The sequence below is a fragment of the Gossypium hirsutum genome, chromosome A09 (assembly GCF_007990345.1).
Source record: "Gossypium hirsutum isolate 1008001.06 chromosome A09, Gossypium_hirsutum_v2.1, whole genome shotgun sequence".
NCBI lineage: Eukaryota > Viridiplantae > Streptophyta > Magnoliopsida > Malvales > Malvaceae > Gossypium > Gossypium hirsutum.
Genome location: NC_053432.1, coordinates 85,172,960 through 85,192,701, shown reverse-complemented (window position 1 = coordinate 85,192,701; position 19,742 = coordinate 85,172,960). Strand labels below are relative to the sequence as shown.

The 19,742-nt window shown below is 31.2% G+C and overlaps 1 protein-coding gene across 1 annotated transcript; it reads left to right on the top strand.

Moving 5' to 3' along the window:
* The first annotated feature begins 9,472 nt into the window (after positions 1-9,472).
* LOC107939838 (uncharacterized) lies at positions 9,473-11,601 on the top strand. The gene has a single exon (XM_016873221.2). It carries the CDS (start codon positions 9,786-9,788, stop codon positions 11,436-11,438), a length of 1,653 nt encoding a protein of 550 aa, XP_016728710.1. The 5' UTR covers positions 9,473-9,785; the 3' UTR covers positions 11,439-11,601.
* The last annotated feature ends 8,141 nt before the right edge of the window (positions 11,602-19,742 follow it).

The window sequence follows — 19,742 nt, the reverse complement described above, 5'->3', positions numbered from 1 at the left end:
AACAAGACTCTTTAATCTCGATACAAGACCCCTCTTCCTCAAACTTACGAATAAGCATCGAGAAAGGCTAAATTTATAGCCATTGACAAAAAGAAAAAAAGATTCCAGGTGCCTGCAAAACTAGCAGTTTCACGCCTACATTGATTATGGTTTTATAAGCAAGGCCAACTGTTCCACATGGGCATGGTGGTGACAGAATATATTCCAGTAGTGTGTTTAAAAGGACCATACCCACGACTGTATCGGTCAATTTGCTATACCTGGTGTTTCCCTTACATCAAATCAAACAAATATGGAATAAAACTAAAGGGAAAAGGTTAGCCATGTTGCAATGTCGAGGGACATGTTGGTTAAGCAACTTGCAATGAATCAAGTTGAAATGATGTTAATTAAGTAACGTTTTAACGTAGTAAACCAATCCAATTTGGCTTTTGTTTCTTTCTATTAAACTAGATATTACCTAAAATCTAAATATTTCTATAACCAACTTTTATTCTTGAATTGCGTAAAAATTAAAATTTTCTACTTTTGCTCTTGGTTAAAAAAATAGTTTTGCAAAATATTTTTTGTGCCAAAAGTACTTTGAAAATTTTAAAAAGTATTTTGTTTAGCGATACTTTTTGTCGCAAGAGTGCTTCTTAAAAACAATGCTAAACTTGTCAGAAAATGTCTTTACATTGTTGCATCTTCCATTCATATTTTAACATTTGGCTCCATTCTCCTCCAAAACCTAAACTTGTCAAACAAATTTTAATAATTTTTTTTATCGGCTAAATATTGAAAGTAAGAAATTCAACAATTTTACTATACTGAGCTCTCGATGTGTGCTTTAATCCATAAATTGTTTTCTGCAACTTACATACATAATCAAGATGACCTTGACTCTAGAAGCCCATCAACTAGTTTATGTAGATCTCGTGATCCAACTCTTCAAGCAAAAATGCATTCTTCACATCCATTTGCAAGAGGTTGTAATCTTTGCTAGCGGCGGTTAATGGTAGTAAGATTCACTTTATGTGATCTCCCAGAGATGTATCTGACTTTGATATCGAAAACAAATTTTCACATTACTATTAATCTCACAAGAAAATGTTGCAAAATAGAAAAGAAAGGAAATATTACTAAAAAGCTCTAGAAGAAAGAATGGTTGATAATACTTTATTTGGCGAAAGTTAGTACAATTTTAAATGCATAACAGGTTGAGTATTTAGATTTGAATTTTATTATGTGCTATTTTATATATAGATTTTAGTTTGATGAGTTAGTTTTAATTCAAATTTTTATTGTTTTTAATTCGTTTATATTTTATATTTATTTTATTTTATTTTATAATTACTCGAATATATATTTATGAGGTTAGTATTATATTTATACAAGCTTAGAGAGAAGAAAAACAAAGTTTGAAATGGTGATGTATTGTTAAAAGATGTTTGTCAATAATTAAAAAAATTGGTGTTGTTTTTACTTGTTAATGGAAACTGTATATTTATTAAGTTTGAAATATGATGAGTCCATCTAATATATATTCATGGATGATAGATTGTATCATTGTCTAATCATTGTAGCTCTGCATTGCCGACAAACTCATACTACTTTTTCAATTTCTTAAATTATATGCTGCTTCCATACAAAAGAAAGGATATTTGGTTTGGTGACAAATAACAGCTAATGCCCTCACACTCACATATTTGCCCTCTCTACCCTACTTGTAAATATATAAATTTACACCAAAGTCGCTTTTATTTTTTTAATTAATTTTTATCTACATGTCATTATTTATTCTATATGTTATGTTAATAAATAATCTTAAAAATAAAATAAATATTATGAAGTACATGTATATTGTTGTTATGTTTTAACCAGCACCTTCTTTAAATGGTTGATAATTAAAATTAATTTTTTTATTTAACTCTTTATAAAAGGTAAAAGGGATTAAATTTAATAAAAATAAAAATATTAAATTCTAAATTTATTCTGTTGTTAATGTTGGGTATGGGTCCCACTATGTGAAGAATCCATACTTTCTGCCACAATGTTTTACCTTCTTTTTGGTTTTATCAAAAGCCATTTTTTGGGGGGGCTTTTACGTGGGAGTGGGCAGCATTCTTAAGAGAGAAAAATTCTCAATTTCATCCAGAGAAAGAGAGTGAGATTGAAGCTCGTTGGAGAAAAAGAGAGAAGAGAAAAATCAGTTTTTCAAGTTTGGTGCAGCAGTGATCAACTCTTCGATCGAAGGTTCATCCGTGGTTCGATTGAGATGATTTTTGGACAGCAGCTAGACGATAAGGTGTTCTTGACTTTGTACGGTCGGATTTTTCATCTGAGTCTTGTAGCATCGGAAATACCCGTTTTTCAGCAGCTGCATTTTTGGTGATGTTCTCCCATTTTTCTCTCTTTTGCTAAAGATTACATATTGTTAGCCTTGTTGAAGTTGAATGCTTGTTGTAGGCTTGATATTGTGATCTTGTTGTAGGCTTGATATTGTGATCTTGTTGTAGGCTTGATATTGTGATCTTGTAGTCTAACATTTGATGATAGTGGAGCTCTTGATTAGACTCTAAAGTCCTGTGGTTTTTACCCTTAATTTAGAGGGGTTTTCTACGTAAAAATATCGATGTCTCTATTTATTTTTGTTGTGGTTGCATTAGTCGATTTGTGGTTTATTAAGGTTGCTAGAGAATATATTTTGTGCTATTGTGCTTGCCATAATTTTTGACAGGAGTTATAGGGTGAGAAAGAACACCGGTTGTGCTTTCGCTTTGTTTCGGTTATTCGGTTTCTTCCCAACAGTTAATGTTTAGAGCTGAACTTCCATTTCTCTTACTCCTTTTTACATTTATGATAATTTCATATGTAACGTCCCCTAACCCTATACCGTCGCTGGAACAGGGTTACAAGACATTACCAGTCAGTACAGCCCAATTCCGGTTATTAATTAAAATAAATATTCACTCTCACCCTAGTTTTAAGATGTCGTCCCATTAATGGGCCCTCGCGATCCAATATGAACAGTAAATTCAATTTGGAACTAATTTAGAATCACTAAAAATTTTTTTTTTATAAATTTCAAAATTCATACTATATACCGTTGCCAACCATAATTTACTTATTTCATCAATACTTTTACAACCTAAATGACTCTCATTAAACATCCTAGGTACATGCCATTATCAATACTCAACATACTTTATTTCTACTCAATTTTTAACCAAACTTAGACACAATTATCAATTTTTCATCATAAAACCTTAATTTCAAAATTCTTTCAATTTAGTCCTTAAAGCATAAAACTTATGAATTACTTTACAATTCAATCCTTATTTCATTTCTAACTTGAATTTCTATCAATTTAGCCTTTAATTCATCGTTTTACTCAACATGAACAATATTTATAAATCTAATAACTTTCAAAATATCAACTTAATTTCTTCAAAACTTTGTTCTAAAGCTTTTAAAACATCAAAATTAAGTAAAAAGGGCTAAATTGACATACCTATTAAAGTTTAAAGCTTCAAAACCTTAATTTTCCCTTTTCTTCCTTTCTTTCTTTCTTTCCTTTCTTTCTCCCCTATTCTTCTCTGTTTCTGTTTCGTTTGCTTTTTTTTTCTTTTTCATTTCTTTTATTTCATTTTCTTTATTTTATTATTAAACTATTATAATATTTATTATTTATACATGTGTAAATTTATTAATACACATATATTAATTTTTAACCTTTTGAAACAGAGAAGAACAGGGGAGAAAGAAAGGAAAGAAAGAAAGAAATGGAGAAAAGGGAAAATCAAGGTTTTGAAGCTTTAAACTTTAATAGGTATGTCAATTTAGCCATTTTTACTTAATTTTGATGTTTTAAAAGCTTTAGAACAAAGTTTTGATGAAATTAAGTTGATATTTTGAAAGTTATTAGATTTATAAATATTGTTCATGTTGAGTAAAATGATGAATTAAAGGCTAAATTGATAGAAATTCAAGTTAGAAATGAAATAAGGATTGAATTGTAAAGTGATTCATAAGTTTTATGCTTTAAGGACTAAATTGAAAGAATTTCGAAATTATGGTTTTATGATGAAAAATTGATAATTATGTCTAAGTTTGGTTAAAAATTGAGTAGAAATAAAGTATGTTGAGTATTGATAATGGCATGTACCTAGGATGCTTAATGAGAGTCATTTAGGTTGTAAAAGTATTGATGAAATAAGTAAATTATGGTTGGCAACGGTATATAGTATGAATTTTGAAATTTATAAAAAAAAAATTCGTAGTGATTCTAAATTAGTTCCAAATTGAATTTACTGTTCATATTGGATCGCGAGGGCCCATTAATGGAACGACATCTTAAAACTAGGGTGAGAGTGAATATTTATTTTAATTAATAACCGGAATTGGGCTGTACTGACTGGTAATGTCTTGTAACCCTGTTCCAGCGACGGTATAGAGTTAGGGGACGTTACATTTAGTGGTATTAGAGCTAATCGGGTTTAGCCGATTCTAGGATTAAGTCAAGTACTGAAAAGATTCTGGAGGTACATGCCATGATTGAGTCGAAATTGAGTCGGGATCGGATGCTGATATATTTGTTTGGTGCTGTTTTATAGTTGAAATGTTAGATGAACATATCGATGGTATTGATTACGAATTATATACTAGAGATGAATAGTTTGGTGAATTAAATGAAAACTGAATCGGTAATATTGAGTATTAACTCAATAAGTAATTAATTATTGAATGTTGACTGATGAAATAATAGAGAAATAGATAAAATATAACTGTTTAGAATTATAACTAATGCTGCACAGTGAATAGAAGAAATTGTATCTGCTACGACATCTACCCCTCCTGTTTCTCAATCGGTTCCCGAAGTGCTTCAAGGTACGGAGTTTGTCTAAACGGGTAAGTTATCTGTGGCTAATACTTCGTAAATATAGTGTGGATGAATTGAGAATTAAAGTTGAAAATGATTTTGAAAGAACTGAAATCTAGTTAGAGAATATTATCGGGATTGTAAATGAATTATTCTGTTCAACGATTAAATGTTAGAAAGGTATGATATTTTTGTTAAAAAGATTCAGATTGCCAGCGGTGGAAAATATTAATTTCTGTTGTGATTCAGAAAGGGTTATTTGGAAATTTTCTGAGATGAGTTCTGAAAGATATATACATCAGTTGGAGATTTCTTGATCAGAAATGTACATAATTCTTGAAGCTTAAACAGGATCATATGATCGTAACTGTGTATGAAGGGAATTTGTTTGATTGAATAAGTATAGCAGAGGGTGTATTCCGATAGAAACCTTATGATACAAATGGTTTGAAGATGGTTTAAATGAAGACAGAAGCTGAATAATATAGAATAAGGAATAGAATATGTGTTAGACATGATTCTTCTTATTATTATTTTAGTGATTGCTCGAGGAAAGTTGAAAAGATATTATTCAGAATTCAAGACTGAGTAACACAGCTATCAGAGGCAGATTACTCTGTAACTCCTGAAATATGGGTGATAGTCGAAGTGTGATAAAGGACTTCACTGAAAAATCTAGAGCATGAACATCAGCCACGACATATGTTAATCGTATAAAAGAAGATATTTCTCTGTCGGATGTCATTACAACATCCATTAAAGATTTGCTTGTTGAGTTAGCTGAATTTTTGGTTGAAGTATCAAATTTCCAGGTCAGTATTTATTGATTGATGGAATCTGCATGAACTATCTGATAATGATACTAAGGTACTGTTTTCTGATCGATTTGATGTTATTATTGTTTGATGTGATTTTGAGAACGAAATAGTTAATTCTGCATGATGCTATGGTAAATTATAAGTAGAAGTATATTATACTGCGAAGTTAGGATGATGAAATATTTTGTTTTGAACTAGAGAAGATTGAATGATCTATTTATTGTGATATTGAACATACCAACACAGACATATGCTGGAAAAGGGTCATGGTATTTACCTTACGTATGTATTGGATATTAAAGTGTTCAAGTTAAAGTTTAAATTAGTGACAATAGTGCGAGAAAATTCTGAAGTGTTTCTGGAAAATTACTCGAATTACTGTTGATTGAAGAAAGATTCTGGATGATATGGTTACTACAATATGATGTGGAAATTGGAATGATCTGATAAACTTCAATAAGATTCTGATTAATTGGAAGTTCCGTTAACTGAAGTATTAGTTCTGGTTCAGTCTGAAATCCAGTCAAGAAACTTGTGATTTATAGGGATAGCAGTGTTCTGATGCAAGAAAGAAAACTAATAAATTATATTTTGGAAAGTTAGAATTATACGAGAAGAATTATTTGATACTTGATTTAGAGATGATAGTTATTGTTCTTGCATTAAAAGATCAAGAAATGATAATTGATTATCATCCGGAAAGGGTAAATGAAGGTATGTATATTTAGAATTAAAAGTTCTGCTTTGTGTTATAAGCTATGGACATTCGACTGTTATTACTTGATGATGGCTCAAGTGTAGTTGAGATAAAAGTTAAACTGACTTCTTTACAACAGGTCTGCAAAGCTCAAAAATGTGATAATGAGTTATCGGTTAAATGGGTATAGTATACAAATGACCTTTGATTAAATATTTCAGATTGAATCTAATGATTGCCTGTTATGTAGAGATAGAAGCTGTACCAAAGAATTCAGAAACTTATACAGAAGATTTTTGTATGGAATTTATAGTAGTAATATGTCTATGCATTTTGAAAGAAATAAGTTGTACTGTGATTCGAAGCAGATGTGGTGATGACTTGGAATGAAAAGCGGTAGTTTGAACTTGTATATAAATGTTTATATCAGATACAGATACCTTCAGAATTGTTACAACTAATGATGATAATAGAATGGAAATGGAATAGAATTTATATGGGTTTGGATTGAAATCATCTCTATCTGCGAAAAGAAAGATGATATTTGAATGATCATTAAAGGTACGGTGAAGTCTGCATATTTTGTTCTGGTATGAATAAATTTCTTACTTAATAATTGTCTAAAATATAGGTTTATGAGATTATCAGATTACATGGTATGGTGGTTTCTATTATTTCTGATTGAGATACGTGGTTTATACTTTAATTATAGAACAAGTACAAGAAGTTCTAAGTATGTGATAACAGTTTTCAGCACTGTATGAAGTTCTGAATGATTATGAGTGTAAAACTGCATGGAATCTGATTGAATATAGTGAGAAAAAGAATATGCGGAGCTGTTTGATTCGTGAAATTGAAGAAGAGTGGAAGTGATTCGAGATAGACTGAAAGTAGTTTTGACAGACAGAAATCATATATATAGACTTGAAACAATGGGATATTGAGTATTTTGTTAGTGATATGGTATTTCTTAAAGATTCACCTTGGAAGAAAATTTTGAAGATTGGGTTGAAAGAGAAATTGAGTTCTTGTTCTGTTGGACTATATGAAGTTGTATAAAAGTCGGATTGGTAAAATATTGTTTCATTTTGCTTCTGAAGATTACATAAAGTTATGATAATATTTCATGATTTGAAGCTCAAAAGATGATATAGATCAGATCTCTTACATGTTATATCGACAGAGGATATTGAGATTCAATTTGATCTATCGTATGAAGAAGAAGAACCGATTGAAATACTAGATTGCAATGTGAAGTTACAATACTGATGAAGCAATATGGGAACCGCAAGAAATAGTGAGACTTTTATACCCCTACCTCTTTTCAGGCAAATTTCGAGGACGAAATTTATTAAAGGGGGGAGAATTGTAATGACCCAAATTTTATGGTTATCGGGAAAGTAAATTTTCGGGTCTCCATTTCTAAAAAAATAGATTCGTAAATATTTATTAAAAATATTTACGAAGTCAATTGAGTGGTTAATTAGACTTTAATTAAGTAAATTTAGCTTAATTAAGGGTAATTAGTGGAAAGGATTAAATTGAATTAAGTGTGAAAGTTTAATTATAGAATAAAGATAAATAGGAAATAAGCCAAAAAGGGGTGACAAATGTATGGTTAAAATAAGTTAAATGTGTACAAATATAAATGGTACACATGTATTATACATGTGTATTTACTTATTATAAGTAAAATAATAATAATTAAAGTATATTATATTAATATTATTTTATATTAATTAATTAAATAAATAAAAGTTATGACATCATAAATCTAAAAATTCCTCCATCACATTTAATTATGTTCCATTAAATGTCAACTTAGTGGGATCTCAACTTAATTTCTTCTTTAAGGTTGTTTCAAATTTAATCAACATTGCCACCATCATGTTTAGTTTTACAATGATATCATCTTTTTCATATTTTCCTACACTTTCTTATCTTCTTCTTCTTATAATTTCATTTCATTTATGTATTCCTAATTGCTGAATCATTTCATAAAAAAATGTATTGGTTTTGTAGTATAAGTTTCCAAAAAGTTTTTAAACTTTTTATAAAAAAAATAATTAAACTTTTTATAAAAAAAATAATTAAATTCGTACTTAAACTTTTAAAATGTATCAAAAATTTCTTCAAATCTTTTTTTAAAAAAAGGAATTAAGTCATTGCTTTCTTTTTTTACTCAATTAGGTGCTTGAACTTTCAAAATGCATAAAAAATTTCTCAAAATTTTCAAGAAAAACAATTAAGCCCTTACTTTTATTAAAATTTAAATTAAAAAATTATAATAATTACATTATAATTAATTTCACCTAAATTTGGATAGTTTTAATAATATTTGTTTTGTTTTATAACATGATATATTTTACTATTTTGTCATAGTTTAATTCAAGCATAGTAATAACTCACATTTGTTCACTATATTCTTCCCTTCAATAATTAAAATTTCATTCACAATAATTTTTTGTTAACTTAAAAAAGAAGTGGAGTTAAAAAAAATGCTCACTATATATCTACTTATACCATGCATGCTTAATTTACAGTTGCATAAAAATCATGGAAGTATAGCAATAAATAGTAATGTAGAAATCACGTATTTAGAATATAAAAAGTATGTTTAAAAGAATAAATAACGAAAAACATATGGTCTGAAATAAATTAATCATAATAATGAACAAAGTATATATGATATTAAAATAAAAGATGAAATACAATTATTTAAATATTAAAAATAAAATTTAAACACATAAATATATAAATAACAACTCATCAGGAACTTAAATAATAATATAAATATACAACTGATAAAAATAATAAATTCTACGTATTAATATATATAAATATTAAAATAAAACTTTAGTTAAATAACATATTACTAATTCAATTTGCATAATTACGAAAAAAACATTTAAAATCCAATTTAAGTTATAAAATAGAAACCTTTCAACCCTACATTTCCATTTTCTATTAACCATTCATATAATATCAGCCACATGATATTTTTTAAATCTAAAAAAGCCCCATAATATAATTTAATAAAAAATGAAGCAAATTAGACCAAGATGGTATATTCTAGTAAAAAGAAATTTAAAAAAAAAAGAGTAAATATTACCCGGTTATTCCGAAATTGGAAAAGTCAAACGACAGTGAATTTCACGCTCCATAGTTGCGTGTGGTAGTCAAACAATACCAGCCTTCTCTCACAGTATATCTCGGCAATCTCAGCTAGTACAAACTGCTTGCTGGTGTGCTTGTTACACTCTTTCACTCTCTTTTACAGATTCATAAGATTCTAATTCTAAACCCTAAATTATTCTTAGTTTCCCCTTTCATCCCTTTTGGTTTTCTCTCTGTTTCACTGCACAAAAAAACTTTGGGTAGCTAAGCAAATAATCTGTCCGCTCCCGCCATGAAAGTGCCCGAAAACGACGACCCAATGTCTCTTTCGAATCATCTTTTGGCTTCTCTTTTGGAGCAAATCCAAAGCATTAACAATTTCAAAGGCAAATGGGCTTTGATCAAATCCAAACTTTCTGGTCTCGGTGCTCAACTCGCCGAGTTTTCCGAGTTTCCCGCTTCTTTCTCTAACCCACTCGCCGTCGACCTTCTTCGTTCCATTTCTCAAACCTTGAATGAGGCTTCATCGCTTTCTCGGAAATGTCAAAGCGCCGATTTGGCCGAGGGAAAACTCAGGACCCAGAGCGATATCGATGCGGTATCGGCTAAATTAGATCGACATATCAAAGATAGCGAGATTTTGATTCGTAGTGGAGTCCTTCAAGACGGTGGGGTCACGGTTTCTTCAAAGAAAGAAGCTGCACGAGTTGAGTCGAGGAACTTGATAACTCGGTTGCAAATCGGAACCACCGAGTCAAAGAACTCAGCCATGGACTCGCTTCTAGGCTTACTCCAAGAGGACGATAAAAACGTGATGATAGCCGTGGCGCAGGGTGTGGTTCCCGTGTTAGTCCGTTTACTAGATTCGAGCTCATTAGAAATAAAAGAGAAAACAGTTGCCGTCATTTCACGGGTATCATCGGTGGAATCAAGTAAACATGTATTGATCGCTGAAGGCCTATTGCTTTTGAACCACCTGCTTCGAGTTCTTGAATCGGGAAGCTGTTTCGCCAAAGAAAAAGCCTGCATTGCTTTACAAGCTTTAAGTTTCTCAAAGGAAAACGCTAGAGCAATCGGTTCCAGGGGTGGGATTTCGTCACTTTTAGAGATTTGCCAAGCTGGTACTCCGGGTTCTCAAGCTTTTGCAGCTGGGGTTTTGAAAGTTTTAGCTTCTTTAGATGAAATTAAAGAGAATTTCATCGAAGAAAACGCGGTTTTTGTTTTAATCGGCCTTGCTGCTTCTGGGACTGCCTTGGCACAAGAAAATTCCATTGGTTGTTTATGTAATTTAGTTTCTGATGATGAAAAGTTGAAGCTTTTGATTGTTAAGGAAGGTGGGATTGAATGTTTGAAGAATTTTTGGGATTCATCTCCCAATCCTAAAAGTCTTGAAGTCGCTGTAGATTTCGTTAGGCAATTAGCTTCTTCTCCACACATTGCAGATGCTTTAATTGCTGAAGATTTCATTCCCCGCCTCGAGTCTGCTCTAAACTGTGGGGTTTTAGCTGTAAGAATTGCAGCTGCTAGAGCTGTTTACGTGCTCGGGTTTAACTCGAAAACAAGGAAAGAAATGGGTGAATGTGGATGTACAATAGCATTGATCAAAATGCTAGATGGGAAAGCTGTTGAAGAAAAAGAAGCAGCTGCAATGGCCTTGTCGTCGCTCCTATTGTACACCGGAAACCGAAAGGTTTTCCGAAACGACGAGAGAGGGATCGTAAACGCGGTGCAGTTATTGGATCCTTGGATTCAAAATTTGGATAAAAAATACCTTGTTTCCATCTTATCAGAGCTTGTAAGTTCAAAAAATTGCAGGAAGCAAATGGTTGCAGCTGGTGCTTGTGTTTACTTGCAGAAACTTGTGGAAATGAATGTTGAAGGGGCTAAAAAGCTATTGGAGAGCCTTGGTCGTGGTAAAATTTGGGGTGTTTTTGCCAGACCATAGCAATGGAAGATGTCTGCAAAATTGGTACATTGAACTGTATGTACAAAACTCATGTGTTTTACTTTAAATTTTCTTGTTTATCCTTTTTACGTTGTCTTGTTCATAGTGAATGTTGATTTGCTTAGATTTAGAGTGTAACTGGTAATCAAAAGGAGTTTTTTCATAGGCCTCGTAATCTTGGTTTGGTCACCTAATTCAATGAGTTTATTACATCTATACATGAATGAAGATGTATGATATTGAATCTGCTGGTCTTATAATTTCTTGAGTTCTTATTGACTTTCACAAAGGGGTTGTTGATGACTAAGTCTTAACTATACTGAACCTGCTAGTCTTAGATAACTTTTCTTGGTTCTTGGAAATTTCACAAAGACTAAGTCCTTATATTGATTTCTTTTATAATAACTTCATTTTTGCCTATCAATCTTTGTGGGTCACTTCCTGTATGTAACAAGGTGTGGATGTGAAGCATGTGAACATGTTCTTTCACCATGTGCTTTTCTTCTGTTGTTATTGCCCTCTCTTAACACTAGTTTCCACATTGACTTCGCTTTTTTTATTTTATAAAAACCAAAAAATGGGACCCGACTCCACAGCTTAGTTGGCACCTACACTCTCATAAATCTTATTGTTTAGGATTTAAATTTTGCTATTTGAAATTATATTTTGCGTAAATTATGAGTTTAGTACTTATACTATAATTTGATCAATTTTACTCTTTATATTTTTCAAAATTTAAAATTTTAGTCCTGATCCAATGTTAATGGTTAAATTATGTTATTAGTCCTACATTATGTTTAAAGTTATAAGTTTAATCCACGTTCATCCATAGTCATTAAATCTATTAACTAATTTTTTTGTGCGTAATATGTGAAAATAATAAGATTACACATGTGATCATATATTTGATACTTCAATTTTAAAAAATAAGAGAACCTAACTTAATAAATTTGATTAGGATTAAAATTTTTAAATTCTAAATGAAAATGACCAAATTTAAGTAAAAGTACTAAATCCACAATTTATGCAAAATATAAAGTTTAATAGCAGAATTTTACCTTTAAATTTCATCGGTACAATTTGGTTATTCCAAAAACAAAGAATTCGAAATTTCAAGCTCTTAAAATTTTACACTTAGCAAGTTTAGATTCTCTTATTTCGGATGCGGAAGGCGTGTTTGAAGGGATAGAAGTTGGCGATCCATGTCATGCGTTTACGCGGAGGATCTCATTCTGTTGAAAAAAAGCAGCAGCAGCTGAATACCGACTTTAAGGAAAGGAAGAATAAACAAATGCACAACTGTGCTTAAGCTGTTCGTTCTATTAAACTTAGAGACTAAGGATGGAGCAATTTATTATTATTATTGGATTATAGGCGTCCGATTGCAAAACGCTACACCATGTGCTTGTGCTGAAGGAAGCTTTTCTTACATTACATTTAGGATTTAGCTTGCCACAGCTTTTCAACTAATTGAGAGCTCATAACAATGTTTTTCTTTTCTTCTATAAGTTAAAAGTTCTATTCAAAATAAATTATTCTTACAAGTACTAAATTAAATAATTAATGCAGCTACTATAACTAGAATAGATTTATTTAAGGTGGCACTTGTTGATACCGAGTACAACAAGGGAGGATGACAAGGAGGAGATCACAGCTACATGATAGAAGTTGGTTCATCTCAAGAGGTCAAGAGCTAGAGCTGTGACAAGAGGACAGGCTGATTGAAAATATGTTTGCACAGAGTAACTTTAGGGTATCTAGAGTTTGATACTTTCTTCATCTTTCTTCACGATATTTATAGGAGAGATCCTCTCACCCATTGGTATAATGTGTCAGGATATACATTTAGCTCCACAAAATGCATAAAAAATAATCATGTTTGTATATAATGGGGCTCTATTAGTACGAGGTAGTTATGCCTAAATAAACTCATTACATTGAAAGTATATTCACACTAGTGTAGTGTTCACACTTGAACTCGGTTGGATGGCTCCTTTGAGATAGAATGACTGTCAAGCTTAAAGGTACTGAGGTTGGGGTGGCTTGTTGGGATGCTATTTCAAAAAAAGTCAACGTGAAAGTCAACAATGTGTTTGGTGTAGCACTTGTTTGTGTGGTGGAGGGATATAATAATAGCCTCCCCCCTCCCCTCCAACCGAGTTGAACAGGAGATTATAAAGTGGCTTTTTGTGATATATGATCTGAATTTCGATTAAGGTTTGTCCTTCAGGAGAAGATGAAGGAATATCAGATTCTAGAAGGATAAACATGAATGCAAAGTTTTGGGGAAGAGTGACCATGATGAGGAGTATTTGACATGGTGCAGGTGGTCTAATGTTATTGGTCATGGCTCTCATAACCAAAATGGTGTATTTATGAAGGAAGGTTGAAAAAACTTATAAATATAGGTTCTCGTCTTCCTTAAAGCATTTTGTTGTCTCTGAATTATTACTCCTTTCTCGATTCAGATTTCTTCTCCATAGTTGTAGTTAGGGATTTTCTTTATTTTTTTTTTGTTTTCATGATTTTTTTGAAAAATTGTGAGACTCGCAAGGAAAGGTGGAAGAACTAGTTGGGCTTTGTGGCAAAGGGGTGGAGGTAGGTCTTCTACAGTCGACAATGTAATACCCCATACCCGTACCTGAGGCCGGGATAGGATACGAGGCATTACCGAGATTTTCAGAATAATTTCAATTAATTTATATTATTTAGTATTCATTTTCATGTTTCATGTAACATTCTTTTCATATATTCAATTCAAAATATCATATAAAATACGATACAATACTTAAATTTTTCATATTTACATGCTCATGCAGGATATACGAACCTACCTGACTAAATTGCAGAAATACCAAGATTTAGGGGCATATTGGTAATTTACCATATTCCCAAATTTCACCCAATCTTAAATTGATAATTTCATTCAATTTATTAAATTAGATAATAAAACAATTCATTTCCTTCAATTTAGTCATTTTCGACATTTTTACAAAATTACCCATAAAGTTTTACTTTTATTCAATTTAGTCCTTGAGCCAAAAACATACAAATTAGCCATGCTAGCTGAATATTCATACATATTTTTCCTCCTCCTCCTCTCCATTCCACATCCTTAGTACAAACAACACACTTGTAGGTAACATTATCCATAATTTTCACTATCTACTTATGTGAATATTCAAGTTGTCCATCTGTGTCATAGTCACTAAATTATTTTTATCTTGAGATACAGAACTCCAAATTAAGATCCTCTAATTTTCCATGAAACTAGACTCATATACCTTCTTGCCATAAAAATTTCATAATTTTTAGTTGGGCCAATTAATACAGTTTATTCATTAAAGTCTTCCCTGTTCTGCTGTCTGACAGTTCCGACCCTTCTTCACTAAAAATTAATTATCTTATTGTACAGGATTCGAATGATGTTCTCGTTTGTTTCTATTGAAAATAGACTCATTCTGGATTCTAAAAATATAAATTTAAGCCCCTAATTATTTTTATCCAATTTTTGATGATTTTCCAAAGTTAGAACAGAGAAACTCGAAATCATTCTGACCTTGTCTCACAAAAGTTATTGTATCTCATGATTTACAATTCCATTGCTTACATAATTTATTTTATAAGAAACTAGTCTCCATAAGCTTTAATTTCATATTTTATTCATCTTCTAATTCGATTTCTATAATTTTTGGTGATTTTTTAAAGTTAGACTACTGCTGCTGTCTAAAACAGTTTTAGTGCAAAATATTGATTTCCATTTTGCCCCAAATTTCACAATTCATACAATTCAGTCCTTGCTCAATTAACCCCTCAATTAAGATAATTTTCTCAATTAATACTTTTTCTAGACATTATAAGTTATTTCATAACTATTGAAATTCAGAATTTCCATATGAAACTCTAACTTCAAACTCTTTTACAATTAGGTCCCAAACATTCACTTTCTATTCAATTCTTTCAATAAAATCAGCATATAAATAATTTAAAGCTCTAATTCCAAGCCAAATCATCATATACTTCCAGCACATATTCATAGAAACTTTCAATTTCTTTCATAGAATCAAAAACTAATGAATTCAACAAGTAGACCTAGTTGTAAAAGTCACAAAAACATAAAAATTTCAAGGAGAAAGAAAGAATTAAACTTACATAAAGCTAGAGTATGAAAACCAGCTTGAACCCTCCTCCATGGCTGTTTTTCAGCTGATGAATATGAAGAGAAAATGAAGAGAATTCTAGATATTCCAATTTAGTCCCATTTTTATTTAGCCAAATTTGGCAATTTTCCAATTTTGCCCTTATTTCATCCATTTCCTGATTTTTCTCAGCTATTGCGGCCCAAAATATCTCCTTTAGGACTATTTTCACTTTAGGTCCTTCCTCATTTGACAATTGAGCTATTTAATCCTTCTAGCAACTTTTACACCCTTTTCAATTTAGTCCTTTTTATTTAATTAACCACCCAAACGTCAAAATTTTCTGGCTAAATTTTAATACTACCTCACCAACACTCCATAAATATTTCTAAAAATATTTATGGCTCGATTTATGAAGTCGAGGTCTCGATACCTCATTCCCGACCCAATTTACCTAATTAATTCTTTTAAATCACCAAATTCACTAATTCAAAAATGCTTTTATATTCGCATTTGACTCATAGGTATTAATTTATTAAATTTTTAACTCACCCGTCGGATTTGATGATCTCAAATCTCTATTCCCGATACTACTGAAAATTAGGCTGTTACAACTCTCCCCCTATTTAGGGATTTTCGTCCCCGAAAATCTTATCAGAAAAGAGGTTAAGGTTTCAACATAAATCCTCCATCCTGTAATGTTGCCTAAGAACCTTACACTGTACTCGATTACTTTAAATTTTCTGAATATCATTATACAATATTAATTAAGTAATCATCACTCGCAAAGTAAACAAAACTTCATTACTCAGAGCATACATATCTACGTTTACTCCTCTCAAAGGTCAATCGATAGCTACTCACAATCTTTCGACAACTCAAATCATCATTACTGTCTTAAATTCAAATTTTTTTGTAATATTCGACACTTTAAACTCTTGGAATCAGGGATTATGTAGCAATTTTTTTTTATTTTTTTTTCAGACTGTCCATCTATTTACTCATGAATACATAAAATTCATTTCCAAACTCGAGGATCGATTTACATGCATATATCTCAATTTACCTTCCAACTGAATAACTTGTTTTGATTAAAACATTTTATTCCATCTTAACTGTCAAACAATAATAACCTTTCAAACAATTTCCTTTTCAAGTTGTTAGAACAGAACAACTCAATCACATAATCTTTCACAAATTTCCGTAACATGCTAGTCAAAAAGCTTTACTAACGGCATTAGTTCAAACAAAACACCACATCTCGATTTATCTCATTGACCTTAATCAATATTACCTAATAAAAGAAAATCAATATAAAAATTTAGCTTGAACAGTCACAATCCACACTTTGTTGATGTCAATCTTCTTAAGAAAACTCGAAGAATTCCTGATAACACATTCTTTAGATATCATACCTGGATAAGTTAATTGTCCTCTTCTTTAACTGTGGCATCACTTAATTTGAATGATTTTCAAAACAGTCTATCATCTATTCCAGAACCGTTTTTACTTGCTAAACCATTCTTATCTCTGACCACTTTATTAATTATTCCACTTTTTTGAACTCTTTTATTTCACACTTGTGAACTTATTCAATATAAATTTCATAAACTTTATTATATAATACCATAATGATAGGGGGTGAAGATTGTAAAGCCTCGACTTTTAGCTCTTATATATATATACACACATCTAACATATCATTTATCAATCAACATAACATCATATAAATACCAAACAACTTAGGCGCGCTCATCACAAGATAAACTTTTATTTCATTTCTTCATTTTATACATCATCACATCCATATCATGAACTCTTTTCATACCTTTCCAAGTTTCAACTCATCATAAACACATTCTTACTTAGACACATTAGTGTCACTTTCAACACTTTCTGAAATAACTCGCTTAAAAAGTATTTCTGTCTATAAGTAAAATAAAAATTTGATCGGATTATACGCATCACTCTATCACAGATTTATATGGCATGTATCTCTAAACACTTTATACTATTTTCTTTTGATCATGAATTTCATTATTTCTATAATTCTATAGTTTCTTTTTGCACATATTTACCTAGTTTGTCATTTATATCTATTTTCTATCCTTTCATTTCACAATTTATTTTCAATTCAATTTTCACATTTGCCTTTCAGAGCTTTTACCAACTGGAATAGAAGATAATATCATATGAATCTTATTATCAAGTGTTTTATCACATATATTAGCTTGGAAAACCAAAGAAAGATAGAGTAGTACCGCTTGTGAATCAATCAGACTTGCGATAATTTCTGTCTATTAGCATATTTATCTAACCTTTTAATATATTTATTATAGCATCCAAACATTAACAATTGCATATGCCTCTGAAAATATCAGTACATATAAGATACCCACATAATATCCCAAAAATTTACTATAATATACCCAATTATAACTACTATATTCAAATATTTTTGCTATTTATTCACCAATCTATTGACTAGTATAGTCATCAATAATTTCACATCATTCAGTTCACTCAAGAAATTAATTTGGAAGGAATTTTCAGTTAACTATTCTGTAAATACCATATTTGAACAAATCGATTTTCCTATAAATAACTTCTTTATTTAACAGTGGTACTGTATATCCCAGCTAGTTTTCAGAAAAATTTGATCTCTCTATTCAGAACCCATCTTTACCTATTAACTCATTCTCAGTTCCGACTGTATTATCAATTGTTCAACCATTGAACTTTTTCACTTTCCGCTTCTGAATTTAATCAATATAAATCTCATGAATTTCATTGCATATAACTGTATTAGTAAAGGGGTATAGATCGTAAAGCCTCATAATTTAATTTTCATGTATTTACTCATATAACATTTATTATTCTCAAGTATTATAAAATATTTATCCGTGCTTTTACGAGTACTGCTTCATCATAACTAACATTTTTACTCAGGGATAATCCTTTATCTTGTAACGAAAATTGTTTAATTTTTATTTAACAGAGGCCCAGTAGACTAGATAGAACACTTCGTGTAACACCCCGAACCCGAGACCGACACCGGAGTCGAACACGAGGTGTTAACAGACTTTAAACCCCTTATAAAAAATATTTCCCAGACACTGCCAATCTGCGTACTAGTCGCTTTAAAAATCATATCTTGAGTTTCACAACTCGAAAATCAGTTTTGTGATTTTTCCCTGAAACCAGACTCATATGCCCATCTACATATTTTTTTCTAGAATTTTTGGTTGGGCCAATTAGTACAGTTTATTAGTCAAAGTCTCCCATGTTACAGGGATCGACTACCCTGACCTTTGCGCATTACGACTTGGATATCTCCTTGTACAGGGCTCCAATACTGATTCCATTGTTTCTATAGAAACTAGACTCAGAGAGGAATCTATACATATATGGTATGACTCCTAATTATCTCTGGTTAATTTATAATGAATTTCCAAAGTCGGAACAGGGAATCCAGAAACCGTTCTGGACCTGTCTCACGAGAACCTGAATATCTCTTAACATACTATTCGTATGATTGTTTCGTTACTTTCCTATGAAAGTAGATTCATCAAGGTTTGTTTACATAATTTATTCACTATTTAATTCCATTCCTACTATTTTTAGTGATTTTCTAAATCTACATCACTGCTGCTGTCAGCATCTGCCTTTAAGGTAGACTTTACCTATTTCATGGTTTCCATGATTCAACTAGCCCTTTTTGCATAAATAGCACAATTTATGAAAGTGATTAACCATTCCCGTGGCCAATCCTTGTCAAGCATATCCACACCAAATGATTATAACATTATACTCAAACACATATAAGCCATTTTCGCATGGCTATCCAAAATTTATAAAGTCCAAAGGGTCCACGACCCACAACAAACGGGTAGTCCTATACATGCCATTTCGAAGTTCAACCAAAATTGTACCAAAAGGGGGGGCTTTGATAGTATGGGCGACTTTGACTTCAAGATCCCGAGTCCGATAGCTGGAGAACCAAATCTATAAAACAGAGGAGCAATGAAACGGAGTAAGCAATTTATGCTTAGTAAGTTTTGAGCAAGGAATTCCAGCACAACAAAAGTATAGCATTCATATAGCTAAACGGATAATTTCATATGCACAAATTTACGATATCGTACTTGCTTCACATTATCAACCC